At 41.5% G+C, this 18239-nt stretch overlaps 1 protein-coding gene across 1 annotated transcript in view; it reads right to left on the bottom strand.

Moving 5' to 3' along the window:
* The window catches only part of GRIN2A (glutamate ionotropic receptor NMDA type subunit 2A), a 301884-nt gene that overhangs the window by 17706 nt on the left and 265939 nt on the right, over positions 1-18239 (bottom strand). The window contains exon 12 of the mRNA XM_084640882.1: positions 17111-17298. Within this exon, the coding sequence (XP_084497008.1) occupies positions 17111-17298 (188 nt within the window). The remainder of the gene's footprint in view (positions 1-17110; positions 17299-18239) is intronic.

Genomic DNA, 18239 nt, shown 5'->3' with positions numbered 1-18239 from the left:
CTTTGGCCAAATATCTCTACAGTAGATCATTTAATCTTTGTAAAACCTTTTATTTACAATTTTTCATCTCAGATTATTAGCTATGAGCTGGAAACTAAATCTGACAACTGAATTCCCTCCACAAACTTCACTGAAGAGGCTGGATTCAAACTCCTGAAGTCAAACCCACTCCTAAGATTTTGGGTTTGTGTCAGACACAAACTGGTAGGGCTTACTTTCCAAAGTGAATTTGCATGCAGCCCAAGTCATCAGAAAGCTTTCAGAAAGCTCTCGAGAACAGATCTTGTAAAATTTCAACCATTTAGGAGCAAAATCTTATGAAAAGAAGACAAGATTTTTAGCACAAGACAAGATTTTATGTTCTTCTATGTGTCTGACAATTTTATTCTTTACTATTGTTTCAACTAATTTGTCTGGTACGGACGTTAGACTTACCGGTCTATAATTGCCAGGATCACCCCTAGAGCCCATATTAAATATTGGCATTACATTAGCTATCTTCCAGTCTTTGGGTACAGTAGCTGATTTAAAGGACTGGTTACAAACCATAGTTAATAGTTACGCAATTTCACATTTGAATTCTTTCAGAACTCTTGGGTGAATGCCATCTGGTCCCGGTGACTTGTTACTGTTAAGTTTCTCAATTAATTCCAAAACCTCCTCTTGTGACACTTCAATCTGTGACAATTCCTCAGATTTGTCACCTACAAAAGACGGCTCAGGTTTGGGAATCTCCCTAACATCCTCAGCCGTGAAGACTGAAGCAAAGAATTCATTTAGTTTCTCTGCGATTACTTTATCGTCTTTAAGTGCTCCTTTTGTATCTCGATCGTCCAGGGGCCCCACTGGTTATTTAGCAGGCTTCCTGCTTCTGATGTACTTAAAAACACATCTTGTTATTACCTTTTGAGTTTTTGGCTAGGTGTTCTTCAAACTCCTTTTTGGCTTTTCTCATTACATTTTTACATTTAATTTGGCAGTGTTTATGCTCCCTTTTATTTACCTCACTAGGATTTGACTTCCACTTTTAAAAAGAAGTCTTTTTATCTCTCATTGCTTCTTTTACATGGTTGTTAAGCCACAGTGGCTCTTTTTAGTTCTTTTACTGTGTTTTTTAATTTGGGGTATACATTTAAGTTGAGCCTCTATTATGGTGTCTTTGAAAATTGTCCATGCAGCTTGCAGGGATTTCATTCTAGTCACTGTACCTTTTAATTTCTGTTTAACTAACCTCCTCATTTTGCATAGTTCCCCTTTCTGAAATTAAATGCCACAGTGTTGGGCTGTTGAGGTGTTCTTCCCACCACAGGAATGTTAAATGTTATTATATTATGGTCACTATTTCCAAGTGGTCCTGTTATAGTTACTTCCTGGACCAGATCCTACGCTCCACTCAAGACTAGATCGAGAGTTGCCTCTCCCCTTGTGGGCTCCTGTACCAGCTTCTCCAAGAAGCAGTCATTTAAAGTATCGAGAAATTTTGTCTCTGCATTTCGTTCTGAGGTGACATGTACCCAGTCAATATGGGGATAACTGAAATCCCCCACTATTATTGAGATTTTTATTTTGATAGCCTCTCTAATCTCCCTTAGCATTTCATCGTCACTGTCACTATTCTGGTCAGGTGGTCGGTAATAGATCCCTACGGTTATATTCTTATTAGAGCATGGAATTACTATCCATAGAGATTCTATGGAACATGTGGATTCATTTAAGATTTTTATTTCATTTGATTCTACATTTTCTTTCACATATAGTGCCACTCCCCCACCCCCCAACGACCTGTTCTGTCCTTCCGATATATTTTGTACCCCGGAATGATTGTGTCCCATTGATTGTCCTCACTCCACCAGGTTTCTGTGATGCCTATTATATCAATATCCTCCTTTAACATGAGGCACTCTAGTTCACCCATATTATTTAGACTTCTAGCATTTGTGTACAAGCACTTTAAAAACTTGTCACTGTTTATTTGTCTGCCCTTTTCTGATGTGTCAGATTCTTTATGTGAATGTTTCTCATCTGATCTGGCCCATACTTCATCCTCTTCCATCCTCTCCTCCTGACTAAAACCTAGAGAATCTCTATCAATAGACTCTACGTGAAGAGAAGTCTCTGTCCAATCCATGTGCTCCTCTGCAGCAATCGGCTTCCCCCATCTCTTAGTTTAAAAACTGCTCTGCAACCTTTTTAATGTTAAGTGCCAGCAGTCTGGATCCACTTTGGTTTAGGCGGAGCCCATCCTTCCTGTATAGGCTCCCCCATCCCAAAAGTTCCCCCAGTTCCTAATACATCTAACTCCCTCCTCTCTACACCATCGTCTCATCCACGCATCCAGACTCTGAAGCTCTGCCTGCCTGCCTGGCCCTGCGTGTGGAACTGGGAGCATTTCTGAGAATGCCACCATAGAGGTCCTGGATTTCAGTCTCTTTCCTAGCCGCCAAAATTTGGCCTCCAGGACGTCTCTCCTACCCTCCCTACGTCATTGGTACCTACATGTACCACGACCACCAGCTCCTCCCCAGGACTACACATAAGTCTATCTAGATGCCTCGAGAGATCCGCAACCTTCACAGCAGGCAGACAAGTCACCATACGGTTCTCCTGGTCATCACAAACCCAGCTATCTATGTTTCTAATGATCGAATCTCCCATTACTAACATTCCTAATGACTGGAGTCTGCCCCCTTCTCCCCCCCCGGAGAGGTAACCTCAGTGCGAGAGGATACACCAACATCATCTGGAAGGAGGGTCCCAATTATGAGAAGGTTTCCCTCTGTTCCTGTTGACTGCTTTCCTTCCCTGGGCCTTTCATCCTCCTTAACAGCGCAGGGGCTGTCTGACTGGAGGTGGGACAAATTTAGAGTGTCCTGGAAAGCCTCATCAACATACCTCTCTGTCTCCCTTAGCTCCTCCAGTTCCACCACTCTGGCCTCCAAAGCCCGTACACGGTCTCTGAGGGCCAGGAGCTCCTTGCACCGAATGCACACATACGCCACCTGCCCACAGGGCAGGTAATCATACATGCTACAGCGAGTGCAATAAACAGGATAGCCCCCATTCTGCTGCTGGGCTTCTGCCTGCATTTTCTCCTACAGCTATCTAGGTTAAAGATAGGGTTTTTGTTTAAATCAAGAAGTTTTGATAAAAATTAAGTTTAAAGGTTTTAAAGAATGGCAAGTGTACCTCGCCCCTCTCCCAACTCCCTCTTGAAACTTCCTGTTAGAAGTCCCTGGTCACAAAGCTCCCTGGTCACTTGCTCACTGCTTTATAAAGCCCTGGCCTTCTTGATAGCCCCGCCCCTGACTAAGGCTCAGCCAACGAACAGAGGCTTCTAGATTTCAAACCTTGTTTAGAAGCTCACAGCTTCCAAATGCTGGCCACAGCACATGGTCCTTCAGCCAGACAGACAGACAGACATAAGCTCAGCACACAGCAAGTAACCCACAAACACACACTACAGACAGCCACTTACCCCAAGGGTCCCATATTTACTCCTCCTTCACCTGGAGAACTCCCTCTCGAAACTCCCTGTTAGCAGTCCCTGGTCGCTTTAGCTGAAATTAATGAAGCTATTTATGGAATAAGGGACTACTCACATTCTGAGCAAGGGGGTCAGAATCTGGCCCTGTATCAATGCTTGGTTCTTGGGACCCATAAGTATCAACTTAACCTAGTTACACAGCATGTACAATATGTTGTATGCAATACATTACACACACACACACACACACACACATACACACATACACACAGTCTGCAACTACTGAATTTAAGAATTCTGAGTTTCTTTCCCCAGCACCCCTAAAATCATATAACATATATGTCATTTCTAGATTAATGTTGACTTGTTAAAAATCTCAAAAGAACGAAAAGCCTGAGTACAAGCTATTAACTTATTGTGAGCTAATGACTAGAGTCTGCGTGGCCCTGTTATTCAAGGATGAATAAAACCAGAACAGCTAAGCACGATTTCCAGCATTACATTCTCACTCACTCCTGTTCAGCTACACACACGCCCCCACCTATCCACTCACACTCTCCAGTCACATTTGTTCCACCCACTGCTTAAGGAGGACACTAAATATATAAACAGAAAATCACAGGGAACACGGATGTGTTCTGCCTAAGCAGCACACACTGTAAATATGTACTTTTACTCATAGGACATTTTTTTTCTGGCCCTTTAAGGTACAGCACGAGTCACAATGTATTATAACTGAAATATCCATTTGGAAGACTTATGCAAATACACACCAGAAAAAGAAGCAGGGGTGAGGTTAGGGCTTTTCTTTGAGAGATTTAATGAGAAGTCTTTTTTCTACAATTGCATTTTCCTGGCTAGGGATGGGAAACACACACCTACTCGCTGAGATTCTCAGTCAATATATAAAACTGCTTTAAAGCCCATGGAAAATTAACCAACGTTTGGAAGATTTTATTAGCAGGGTAATGACTGTGTGGAAATCTGAGCAAAACAATGTTTCCTCCCACTACTTTGTTTCAAAGGCTACAGCTCTAAGGGTCAAAACCGTAACACTGCCACATCAGCCAATCTTTAAAGGACACTGCTCTCCAGGAGGCCTCTTCCCAGATCCTCACTCAAGTGACCTTTCTTAACACCAGCTAACATAGTAGCCTGCTCCCCTTCCTCAAATGCCTGGTCTACAGCTGAGCTTCTACCTAGGCAGCCCAGCTAATAGTTCTCCAATCCGTTTCTCACACACATCTTACGCCTAGCCACGCATCCTCTTCTCCAGCTCCTTCTCTACTGATGCCTTCTATCTTCTTCCATTGTCTGCCTGCCTCTCCTTAACTGCCTTCCTATTCCCCCACATCTTACCAATTTCTGCCCTTCTCTCTCTTCTCTCCTACTGCTCCTATCCCCACTTGTCCAATGGCTCCCTGCTTCTTCTCTTTACAACATCCTCATGTTACTCATCACTCTATCTGTCTTGACCCCCATGCCCCTCTACTCATTTGTCCCTCAGCCAAGGAAATGCCTCCTCACAAATTTGCCAGCCCCACCCCTAGAGCTATAAAAGGATTCAGAAATTATGCTGCAAACTTTGAACTATTTTGCTGCATATTTTCTAACATTACTGTTTTGTCACCAGTGGAAAAAAACACCATCAAAACTGGAGCAGAAGGTGGGTAGATTTGTCTTCAGATGCTTGAGTTTTCACAGGGCTTAGAGAGGAGGTTGAAAATATAGGAGGCCAGTGGTAGATAGGTGCTTACACAATTTTGCAATTCTGCAATTAAAGACTTACTGAGTTATGCCACCTATGCACATAAATACAGTTGCAGGCAGCTTAGCCTAACTGACTGGACCAAAAATCAATAGAAAAGAACAACCTGAGAGTACAGCTGGGCGATTTTCTCAGCAGACCTTTTCTCCACTGAAAAATGCAGATTAGATTGACCAAAATAAATTTGCGTCAATTTCTGCTAATTGTTTTGGTCTAAACAAAGAGAAAAAAATCAGAAAAGTTGAAACAGTCCATTTCAATTTTTCAGGCTAGATTTGCAAGGGGATTTAGGTGCCATGCACAAAACTGCAGAGGAGGAGATACCCCCCCAGGCTGGAGTAAAATTCACCACTCACCAACTCTTTATTAAGGCAGAACACTAGCAAGCATAGAATCATAGAATATCAGGGTTGGAAGGGACCTCAGAGGTCATCTCGTCCAACCCCCTGCTCAAAGCAGAACCAATCGCCAACTAAATCATCCCAACCAGGGCTTTGTCAAGCCTGACCTTAAAAACCTCGAAGGAAGGAGATTCCACTACCTCCCTAGGTAATGCATTCCAGTGTTTCACCACTCTCCTAGTGAAAAAGTTTTTCCTAATATCCAACCTAACCCCCCCCCCACTGCAACTTGAGACCATTACTCTTTGTTCTGTCATCTGCTACCACTGAGAACAGTCTAGATCCATCCTCTTTGGAACCCCCTTTCAGGTAGTTGAAAGCAGCTATCAAATCCCCCTCATTCTTCTCTTCCGCAGACTAAACAATCCCAGTTCCCTCAGCCTCTCCTCATAAGTCATGTGTTCCAGTCCGCTAATCATTTTTGTTGCCCTCCGCTGATCAGTTACTCACAAGTGGGAAGCTTACCAAGAGGGTCTCACTAGACAGTCACCTCCAGTACAAGAAAATTCACAGCTTCAGCCAGTGGCGGATTTAGAATTAGTGGGGCCCTGTGCTCAGCTTAACTTTTGGGGCCCCCACCTCGGGACCCAGTCTCTTATCTCCCCCTCCCTGTTTTTCATTCTTTTTTTCATCCTCCTCCTCCTATATTATACGTAATAGGAAGTAAATGAAAATAAAGTGAGGTATCTTGATTGTTTTTGTAGTCTAACTTTTTTTTCCACAGACCACTTGAAAATTGCTAAGGGTCTCAGTAGACCACTTAATGATCTTTCCAAAAACTGTTTGTACTGTTAGCTAACTATTGTAAAGTGCTTTGGACAAGAGCACTTTATAAGAAAAACATAAAAAAAATTAAGGTGTGGGGTCTGGCCAGGAGTCAGGATGGTGGGGGAGGGGTTCAGGGTTGGGGTGTGGGGTCTGGGAGGGAGTTAGGGTGTAGGAGCAGGCTGGGAGTTGGTGTGCGGGGTCTGGCCAGGAGTTAGGGTGTGGGAGGGGGCTCAGAGCTGGGGGAGAGGGTTTGGGTGTGGCGCGCTTACCTGGGGCAGCTTCTGTTTGATGTGAGGGGTGCAGTGGGGATGGGAGGGTGCAGGAGCTCCCGTTTAGTGCTCATGGTGGGGGTGGGGATGTGGGGGTGCAGGAGTGAGGGCAGGGGGCTGGGGGGGGCGTGTGCGTGTGTAGGGGGCAGAGCACAGGGGGGAGCTCAGGGCTGGGGCAGTCCCAGTCGCGGCCGCTGGGTCTCCTTACCTGGCTGGCCAGCGCATGTGTCCCTGCCCCACCGCTGCTCCTGTTCGCTGCCAAAGGGAGCTGTGGCAGCAGCAGCAGGTAAGAACTGAGACCCCCTGGCTTTTTTCCAGGGGCCACCAGCAGCAGTGTATATCAGGGACTGCACCTGCGCTGCCTGGTGTCGAGAGGAGCAGGGCAGCAGGACAGACGCTTGCAGACGCCCCACCAGGGGAGCGCACCCGCCTCCACTACAGCGCATCGCCAGCCAGCCCCTCACCTGCCTGCCTCACCTGGCTGCCTGCTGTGGTGCGCGGGGCCGCCAGTGGCAGCCTGCAGCAGGAGCCCAGCTTACCAGCTGGGAGAGCACACCGCGCCTCCCGTATGGCTCTTAAACGGCTCCCTCCCTGCTCCCCTGCACAGCTTCTGCCCCTGCAGGGGGTGCTGGAAGGTGTTGGGCTGCCTGGCCCTCTGGCCCCCTGTGGTTGGGGAGCCCCATGCCAGGGCACTGTATGTTTCATTGTAAAGTCACCTCTGGCTTCAGCTTCCCTTCATTAGGCTAACTGTTTATAACTTTGGCTATCGTTTCTCATATATATATATATATATATATTGGTTTCTCATTTTCATATCAATTCTCCATCCCTATCAGTACAAGTTTAGTGCTAACTCAAACTAGTCTTTTCTATCTTTATAGCTAAATTATCTTTTGTTATCCCCACAAACATCATTATTCTGAATTTTCTTACACCCTCTAAGCTGTGCAACTCTTAATCACAGCAGGCTTCTATCAGGCCTAAATGTGCTTTTGCTCTAAGCACAAACTCACAATAGCCCAGTGATTAGGACATTTACCTGGGAGATGAGAAACCCAGGGTCAAATCCCTGATCTGAGTCAGGGGCTTGAATACAAGTGACTGCCCTAACATCAGAGTCATTATCAGTCTCTTACTCAAGCATTTTATACAAAGAGGAACAGCTTAAATTGAAGAGACTGAGAGAGACCCACTTGAGCATATCCAATAGCCTGGTGGTGAGACTGCTCACAGAGAGGTGGAGCAAGACTTGGATACAAGTCACTGCTTCAGAGAGGGGATTCAATTTGGGTCTCCCGCATACCAGGGGAGTGTCCTAACCACTGGGTACAGGGAATCACTAAGCCCATATCCCCTTAATTTCATGAATCTAGCCCACCATTTCCTTTGTTTTTGTTAAACACGCTCAAAGTCAAAATAAAACTTTTCATCTGGGTCAATACAAAAAGTTTAGTTTGATCCCAAATGAATTTTTTTCTGACTTTTTTGATTCATCAAAAATCCTGGGAAACTGCAGGTTCAGTTCAACCCATACTGATTTGTTTTTTGTTTATTTCAAAACTGCCAGTGAACGGAAAAAACCCCAGCTATTCGTCCAGCTCTCCTTGACTGCTGCTAAGGTAGTGGGCTGGCTTATAGGTTGGCTAGACTGCCTTACTGAGCGCTGTAAAGTTAACTATTTTGTAAGGGAAATCAAAGTGGATGTTGTATAATCAGATCCCTGCTATTAGGGGAATAGAATCCTACCAGTGGCCAGAATGATGGAGCTGGTTGACAGCAAACAGAAGCGTAGAAAGGCATACCAATTCTTCCATTGGTTACAAACTTAGCACTACTAGAGTTAAGGGACATTTTATTTCTGGGTAGCAGATAAATGTAAGCATGCCCTCTAGTGAATAAAATGAGCCCCTTTTGTGCATCAAACTGCACTGCATTTTAGAGAAGTATCTTGAAATAGTCAATTATTTTAAATAAAACTGCAAATGTTAATTACCAGGCTGGAGTCTGTGCATAGATAATGAGGCTACTGAGACAAAAAATGGACATCTGCTATTGTTAAACATGCTTAATTCATTGTGTCTAACAAATGGGAAAACACAAATATCAACCTAAGTATATTAAGAAAAGGTCCAATGGTCCATAGCAATTGACGTGATTCCTAACAAATGAATATTCATCTTCTATGTCTAGAAACAGGGCTAGCCATAGACATATGGGCAACCTATGTGATGAAACATTTGGGACTCCACAACAAAGTAGGTATTCTCATCTCTTATCCTTTCTCTTGGCCTTGCCAACTCTGTCCAGTCACCCAGCTGCATTCACCAATTCCTTATTAGGACAGGGAATTGGTCCTCTAGTATCCTACTTCCTTCTTACCACCCATAATTCAGAGATGAGCTCCCAGAATACGTGATTCTTGGCAACATGACTTGTCTTTGCAGTGGAACCCTTCCTACACGCAGGATGCTGCCCATGTAGATTAATACAGCTTATCCAGTCCAGGCCTCAAGCCGTCCGTAAGCACAAGCTCACATCCTTCTTGTACCTGCCCTAGTAAGCAGGGGAGCATCAGCTCTTTTTCAATGTCATCAAAGCTGTTTCTATTAACAAAAGGGGGACTCAAAATAATTCAGATGGTCACAGAGAAAATCTGTACATGTTAAAAGGCATTGAAAGAAACTACAGTGTAAACCCCACATTCATGCTAGACTTTCATGTTCAGTGTTGACGAAGCAAGGTGAGGACAGTCCCTAAGCATAGTGCCACATTAGCTTGAATGCAATCAAAATTGGGGATCATGACAGAAAATTAAAGCCACCTTTGGGCTTTAAAAATTACACACACAAAATACACTGCAGGAATCCATCTAACTGTTAAGGCTAAATCAGAGAAGCACAAAAAATCATGTAGTATGCATGCTAGTTATGTTCATATATGCACATAAATGATACAGCAATTTGCTCCCATGAAAATGTCTGGCTAATACCATCCAAAAGATTTTCTTATTAACAAAGTATTCAGATCAAAAGGTTATGCATGTACAACTCATAAGAATTTTTTCTTATGCTTCTCACACTCATTAGATTTATAATTATTCACTGACGTTCCTCAATAACAACAGATAAACATTCTCTTGTTGATAATGAATAATTATCTGGCAGTACCTCTTTCATAAGCCCCATTTTAAAAAGCCAATCCTACACAAGCGAGTGAAGTATTTATGCAATCAATAGTTTGTGTATTTACCCTAAAAACCTCATTCTGAGCCTGATGAAGGTGTCCTGTGAAGATTATTTTAAAACCACCACAAACATTTACTTTTTGGTTTCACTTGACAACTTAGCAAAGATGTTCAGTGAAGTATCAGAATGATCTGCCTGTATGGACTCTGTGTCCATCCCTTCTGATTGCTCAAAACTGAGTTATAAGAAGTCTCACCTAAAGGGATTATCGATAGAACCACTGAAATTAGAGCGGGAATACACCTATCATGTCATTTAGCCCATCTCATTGCTAGCGCAATTGAGTTATTCCCTACATTACATTTTCTAGTGCTTTGTTCCATTTTATGTTCAATGTGCCACAATTCCATACCACAGATTTCACTCAGGGAGTTATTCTTAATATTAATTGTCAATTTTCCTTTTCTTAAGATTATATATTTTCTTATCTCCAAACTTGCAGGGTATAGCAGAAATGATCTTTGTTAGACTGGATAACTCAACTTCTTCTTCTAGAGCCCTTGGCAGGTAACATACGTTAGGATAGAGTGGTGTACATCGTGCAAATGATGTCCTCCTGTTGCAGGAAGTGTGTATTGCTGGACCTCCTTCCTTCTAACTCTGTGTTGCTAACCACCATACTTCTTAAGTTGTTACTGAACAAGTCTTTAAGAATTTTTACAAATTTAGCCGGGTTCTTTAGAACAGAAAATGCACATTTCAGAAACCCTGAGTGGCCCAGAAATCCTTTTAAACTACAAAACAATAAAGCAATATTGCAAATATGTTCATATTCTCCATGGTTTACCTACAAAACTCGTGCTTAGGTTTCTAAGCACTGTTTGGGCAAACAAAGTATACTACTAGAGACAACCAGTATTACATCATTGATGTGTGTTCAGCCAAGTACCATTTATACCATGATCTATTTTATGCTGAAATATAGTAAATTAATCATATTCAAGAAATTTCTAAAAAGTTTTAAAGCTTATTTTAACTGTTTCTTCTATTTTAAACCAATAAAAACCAAGGTTCTGGACATGAGTATTCACAATCTAAACCAATCCACAGGTTAAAAAAAAAAATTAGCTACAGGAAAATCCTACTTATTTTGCCCCATCCACATCAGTATATGTAGTGCTTGTCATGACACAATAAGCTGGCTAACTGTGGTAAATGATTAGACAAGCCAATCCCTTTAACTCTAGCTTCCCTGCCCCAACACACACACACACACACACACACACACAGTCTCTCATCACATTCCTATTTTTGATTTGAGAAAATACTCCTTTTATAATAATTGGAGACAAAGTGATAAATATAGATGCAATAGCATTTTCAGTGTTTGGACAAAGGAGTTTTGCCTAGATATTTTCAACATCTTTGTTAGCTTTTTCTCTACTTTTTCAAAAATGCACATAATCTCAGTTACTAATTTTCAATAGAGAAACTGAATTGTTAGCAAAACAAATTATTCTCTTACATAGGAGGATGACAAGTAAAAAAGGTAAAAGAACTTAGAGTTAAGAAAGTGTACATTATGAATTACAAAATGCACATAATTTAAATTTTAGGCTACAAAGAGGCATTATTAGAGAACGACTTTGCATTGGACCAGGGCCGTGTCCAATAGTATTAATCCCAGATTGTGAGACACAGGAACCCTGTATTCTTATCCTGATTCTGACAAGGCCTTTGTGGCCTTGAGCAAATAATTTAACCACTCTGTCTCATTTTCCCCAGCTATAAAATGGGAATACTATTACAACATCTAAGCAATCTTAGAACACTGCACGCTGAATAAAGACAAAAAAATGAAAGTAAACATATTGTAACCAGTTAAAATCTAGGTAATTCATAAAAATAGAGTAGGCCATTTTGTTTTATACTGGAGTTTTATGGCTTATTTGCTCACTGGCTGGAAGAAGTAACTAATGTTTCTATTGTAGGCCACCCTGAATCCAACAGATCAGTAATGATGCCATAAGCAACTGTCACTCTACTGCAGACAAAGTTAATGAAACAAGATGATTACATGTATTTCAGCCATTTTGTATAACAGAAATTTAATCAATGTACTGGAACATTTGCACTTTCAACGTCCCCTCTTTTGAAAATTCATGCCTTGATATTTATGAAGCAGGGCCACTGTCCTGTGACACTGTTCTATTCCAATTACATTGTCCTTTAGTTATATTGAAAAGTATTTGTTTTACCTACCAGAGACCCACAGATAGTGACCCATAAATCCAGAGGTGAAAGAATGCTGGTATGCCCCAGTACGGCATATCGGTAAGAGCCGGTGCGCCGTACCAGGACCGACTTTCCCAGACGGCAATTTAAAGCCCTGGGGTAGCAGCGGTGGGGCTGCAGCGGGGATTTAAAGGGCCAGATCTAAAGCTCCAGCCGCTGCTACCACCCCGGCCCTTTAAATCCCCATCTGAACACTGCTGCTGAAGCCCTAGGGAGTGGCGGTGGGGCTCCGGAGGGGATTTAAAGGGCCAGGGCGGTAGCGGCTGCTGGAGCCCCAAGTCCTTTAAAACCCCACCTGAGCCCTGCTACCGAAGCCCTAGGGTAGTGGCGCGGGGCTCCGGAGGGGATTTAAAGGGCCGTGGCAGTAGCGGCTGCTGAAGCCCCAAGCCCTTTAAATCCCTGCCTGAGCCTGAGCTCTGCTGCCCGAGCCCTGGGGTAGCAGCGGCCGGGCTCTGGCAGGGATTTAAAGGGCCCCGGAGCTCCAGCTGCTGCTACTGCCCCGGCCCTTTAAATCCCCACTGGAGCCTTGCTGCCCTGGGATAGCGCCAGCGGGGCTCCGGAGTGGATTTAAAGGGCCAGGGCAGTAGCGGCGGCTGGAGCCCCCGAGCCCTTTAAATCGCCGACAGAGCCCGGCTGCCGCTACCCCAGGGCTCGGGCAGCAGGGCTCAGGTGGGGATTTAAAGGGCTCGGGGCTCCGGCAGCCGCTACCACAGCAGAGCCCCAGGCCCTTTAAAGCTCTGCCAGAGCCCAGAGCCCTGGGGTAGCGGTGGCAGCTGGGAGCCCCCAGGGCTCCTCAGTGATTTAAAGGGCCTGGGGCTCCACTGCGGTAGCGGCAGCTGGAGCCCTGGGCCATTTAATTTGCTCCCGAGCCCTGGGGATTTAAGGCCTTGCCTTTTCTGGATAAGGCCACGCCTCTTCCGGTTGAGGCCACGCCCCCTGCTCAGGACTCCCACGTACCAGTAAGTCCTCTAACTTACTTTCACCCCTGCATAACTCTATATTTGTTTCTCAGTTATGCCATTCCCTCCACTGTTGATGGGGGCAGGAAATCTGTGACTGAATCAGAATAAGGGAATAAGTGATTGAACAGTTAATTCAACATAAGCACATAGCATTCCTGTACCCTGACTGGATGAATGACTGATAATGGCCCCTGGAGTGCAGGAACTTTCATAACACTTGTACATTTATTGAGATATTGTATAATGTGCACCCAGACAGTGGAAGCGTTAAACTTTTCACTCTGGTGAAGAGATTCTGATAGCCCCATAAGCTTCACAACCTGAAGAGGAGAGTGATCCACTCTTGTCCCTTAAGGAGCAGTCATTAAGAGCATGGATGGGGAGAGAGAAGTGTATTGGGAGGGAGGCATCTCATCGGGAGGGGCTACTCCTCTTCTGTTGTTGATCAGGAAGGAAATAGAACTGGCTGCCCTCTGAAGACAATCATCTTGGGATCTGATTCTCCAGTGCCTTGCACTATGTATAGTTATTTGACCCCAAATATATAGTGAGCTTAAATGAAACCCTTCTGGTTTACATCCACTTTGCATAGGTATAATTCATTCATAAGGTGCAAAGCAGGGGAGAATTAGGCTCTTGTGTGACTTGGGGGGGGGGGGAGCTTGGTTTGCTACCCTACAAGAAAGAAAGAGCCAGAACAGTATTTAGTTGACTATGTCAAAGGAGAAACTTTCTGTTAACTACAAGAAATAAACAGATTTGGCTTTTTTGGACCATGATAAAGGAGTGGCTTGTCTCCTAAGAGGGGACTCAAAGGCAAAAGGAAAATCTGTTTTTAAATGATTCTGAGGCCTTCTTAGAATCACTACAACTAATATCTAGAGGGAGAGAGATAAACATCTTCATTTAAATCTACAAAAAGAAAAGGAGGACTTGTGGCACCTTAGAGACTAACACATTTATTTGCGCATAAGCTTTAGTGAGCTACAGCTCACTTCATCAGTGAAGTGAGCTGTAGCTCATGAAAGCTTATGCTCAAATAAATGCGTTTGTCTCTAAGGTGCCACAAGTCCTCCTTTTCTTTTTGCGAACACAGACTAACACGGCTGCTACTCTGAAACCGTTCATTTAAATCTGTCACTGCTGAGCACACTTCAGGAAAACAAGCACTTTAAACTCAGTGTCAGCATTATTCAATAATGTTCTTTGTAAATGCACTTTACTCTTACTATAGTCATTCCAAATGTACAAAATTTGCCAGATTTAGCAAGATTCAGAAAAGCAATTTATCCCACTAATAGACATTATTGCTAATGGTCAATTATTAAGTCTTCATGACCACATGTTTTGCTTTGACTTCTCAAGTAATGTGATGGCTGTTTACATATAGAATATATTGAGAAAAGTGAAGAGCAGACTAGGAGAAGGTCAACTAACCAAAATTATTTTTTATCTGAACATAAAAAATGAAGAAGAAAATAAAGGGAAAAATAAAGCTTAAAATGATTTTTTTTTAAAGGTTAAGCACCCGGTATAGATAAAAATAATAGCTGTGTGCACAAGAAGAAAATATTTTCAAATACAGAACAGGCCTCATTTTGTGCCCAGGTCTTCCTTTTGTTCCCAGAGATCGCAGACAGAAGCTAAAAGGCATGTTTTTGAAAAAAAACCCTCAAGAAATATATTATTACATTTGAAAGGTAATAAATAAGCTTAGTGAAGTATCCACAATATGGGCCAATGTAAATTAATACCTCCTTTACAGAAGACAACCTTTTTATTTAGTTTATGAGGTACTTAATGTTATTTTTGAGTACCCCAAAAACAGGGTGGATTTGATTTAAATCCTGATTTAAATCACTCATCAGGAAGACTAGTCAGGAAGACTTGATTTAATCATGGATTTATTACATAAAAGTGCATTTTTGTTGGTTGTTATAACCTTAATACATATTCTTCACAACTCAGAGATAGATGTAGGTTTCATTTTTAGAAGGTACACTCTATACATTTTTAAGTGATTTATTTTGAAAACTTTTCAGATTAGTTTTACAGCTATATCAGAAAATGAACGATTGATTGGTTATTTCATTTACCAAAGGTAATTGAAACAGATATTTATGAAGTCATGAGGAGGTGAACTATCTCCAGTTCAATAGGTTAATCATTAATATTTGGAGGATTTTCTTGCCAGGCTGTATTAGGAGGAGAACATCACCAGGCAGACATTTAAATTGTTTTATTTAACTAAAACAACGTTATGTATTCTGGATTTTTTCTTCAATAGCAAACGTATAATATTTTAACAAAACAAGCATATGAATTTTTGAATTTAGTTAAAAATTTAAGTCTTTTAAAATCAGGTTTGTTTTTATTAAAATTGTTTTTAACTAAAATAGTTAAATGAAATATTAAAAAAAAAATTAAATCGACTATGTCAGCCAGGTCAACATGAGAAACTTAAAATATTGGCTTCTGCAGTTAACTCAGTCGTCTTCACCTTCATTTTCCTGTTTGTTCATAATCTGGAAAAGAAAAACAAGCTTTCCTGCTTTTTCAGGTCCCAAACAATTTCTCAGTTTGGAATGAATTAGTCCAAAGGAAGAAAATATTCTTTCTACACTGGCAGAAGAAGCCACTGCTGTTAAAAGTGAGATTATCACTTCAACAGTCTCTGAATCCAAGTGCTTAAGTGACTTCCATCAGGTCACTGATGTGACTTTCTTTAAAACATCATCAGCAAACACATATTTCTTGAATGGTTTATTATTCCCAAACTGGGTCTATTTTACAGCCTGCTGCCATTTTAGGTTTTCCCTTCTAGTGAGAGAATGGTACGGTAGAACTCAAATCAATGAAGGCTACACTCAGAAAGACCTCAAGACTTCTGGAATATGCTACTCAAGCAGTTGCACTTTTGTTTCTACTGCCTGTCCCTCCTTTCTCACATTTATCTCCAGACTTCTTCTCCTTGTCCAGATCTATTCTGGCCCCAACAATCTTCTCTTCATTGAACTTTTTGAAATTTTGCAGTTTTAGAAAGAGGTAAGGGGTTGACGCTGTGTACACAAATTTGCAGAGGGACAATAGGATTGAGGTCTGTTATTTCTCACCTCCATATATTATTTATTTATTTATTTAAAACATTTTTGCTGTTAACAAGCATGTTATCTCTGGAGACACAAATCCACAGTTTGAGAACTGCAAAACTAAGCATCTCTGATGGTATCTTCTAGACTGAGCACTGAGTCCCATTGGATAGATAGAAAGATTAATTTAAGTAATCCATACAGAAGACCCTGGAACACCATAAAATAGGGTCCCTAATCCATGAACTATTGGAACTCATTTACAAAACTTTTCTTAAACATGACACGAATATATTGTCTCAGACTATAGAATTAGAATTTATAATCCCTACTCCATGATGAGATATCTTTGAGCTATAATGTATCTTAATTAAAACTATCTTTCGATGAATTTTATGACAAAAAGCTTTTTGTCAAAAAAAATTAAATTTAAATTAAAAAAAATTAGATTTTTTTTTAAATCATTGATTTTTTCCACCCTGCCCAAAAATCCTTTCAGATTTTTTAGTAAGAGCTATGATACTGAAAAGTATTCTTGTCAAAACCCTGATATACTCATGAACATTTTATAACCTGGATGTCATTCAATGATTTAGCCATCCAGATATAGTCTCTAGCATCAAAATCAGTGGATTTGGTATATTTGTGTGGGATGTGATATGTGGAAGTAGCCTTTTCATGAAAATATGGCCTAGTGGTCTTGGAGATGAGGTGAGTGGAGTGAGTTGAAGGGAATCACTGGGTTAGGTTGCGGTGCAAACAACCCACCTCAAGAACACGTAGACAGAACTTTTTTAAAAATTCTTTCTTGAACAAAAAAACTTATAGCAAAGAAGTAAAATAATTATCTGTGCACACAAAATAGAGAGGAAGAAATGTTTGGCCCTACCATCACCAACAAACTGAAGGAGTGCGAGGTCAATCTGTCTCTTCCAAGGTGACCCTTTCTGGAGAGCTATTCCATAGCCTGTTGTGGCAAAGATGTATCCGCTGCCTATTGTTACAAGTTTGCAGCCCTCATCTCTTCCAGCCTTGTAATTCAGCACTGCTGCATCATAGATGAAAGCATCCAACTTCCTGAAATAAAAGACAACATTTTACAAACCAAATCATTAGGGACAACGATTGTCTGCCTTCTTTCACCCTGGACATCAGGACTCTGTTGAATATCATTAATGATACTAAAAAATCCATATGATAAGTTGCTGTGCTGTACAGTCAGACATTAACAAAAAAGCCATATATTTTTAGAGGGGGAAAAACAGGACACAGTTTTGCACTTCTATTTTAAGGGACACAGTTAAAAATATACAAAGAACATGACTACCAAACCAGTAAACAACTGTAATAATGTCAAAGGCCAACACATTTTACCTTTGGGATTCAAAATGAGTAATCCATAACTTGATATTCAAAATAATCTTAAAGGACAATGGAAATGCCAGTAAATAATGTAGAATAGAAGTAAAATGACCAACGAGCTTCATTTAAAACATTGAATTAGTCTGAAAATCTGACTAAGCCGCTTTTCTTGACACTTCCTTATCTTTCTCTTTCGTTCCAAAAATAAAATGCACCAAAGAATGAAGGTGGAAATTAAGCCCCGTGTGAGACAACAGAAGTAATACAGCCTAAAATATTTTATATATATATATATATATATATATATACACACACACACACACATACACACACCATCCTCATTACTTTTATGTCCGTAGCACTGTAAAAATAGAAGAGGCTTCAGAAAATTGTAAGCCTTTTGACTCATCTCCTTAAAAAAATAACAGAATGCACATGACTTAATCACATTGTCTTTGAGTTATGCAGCAAAGAAAACCTCATCAGAGACTAAGTACATAAAGGAATGTAAGTAGCATCATCAAGGGACTGCATATAAGGAGTGCAGTAAGGATAGACTTAGAGGTAGTGGGGCAAAAGGGATCGTTTCACAGATAGAGTCATAGAGTCATAGAATATCAGGGTTGGAAGGGACCTCAGGAGGTCATCTAGTCCAA

This window comes from Lepidochelys olivacea (genome assembly GCF_965140295.1).
Source record: "Lepidochelys olivacea isolate rLepOli2 genome assembly, chromosome: 10".
Lineage (NCBI taxonomy): Eukaryota > Metazoa > Chordata > Testudines > Cheloniidae > Lepidochelys > Lepidochelys olivacea.
The sequence above is the reverse complement of the archived record's forward strand: the minus strand, read 5'-3'. Positions and strand labels throughout refer to the sequence as shown.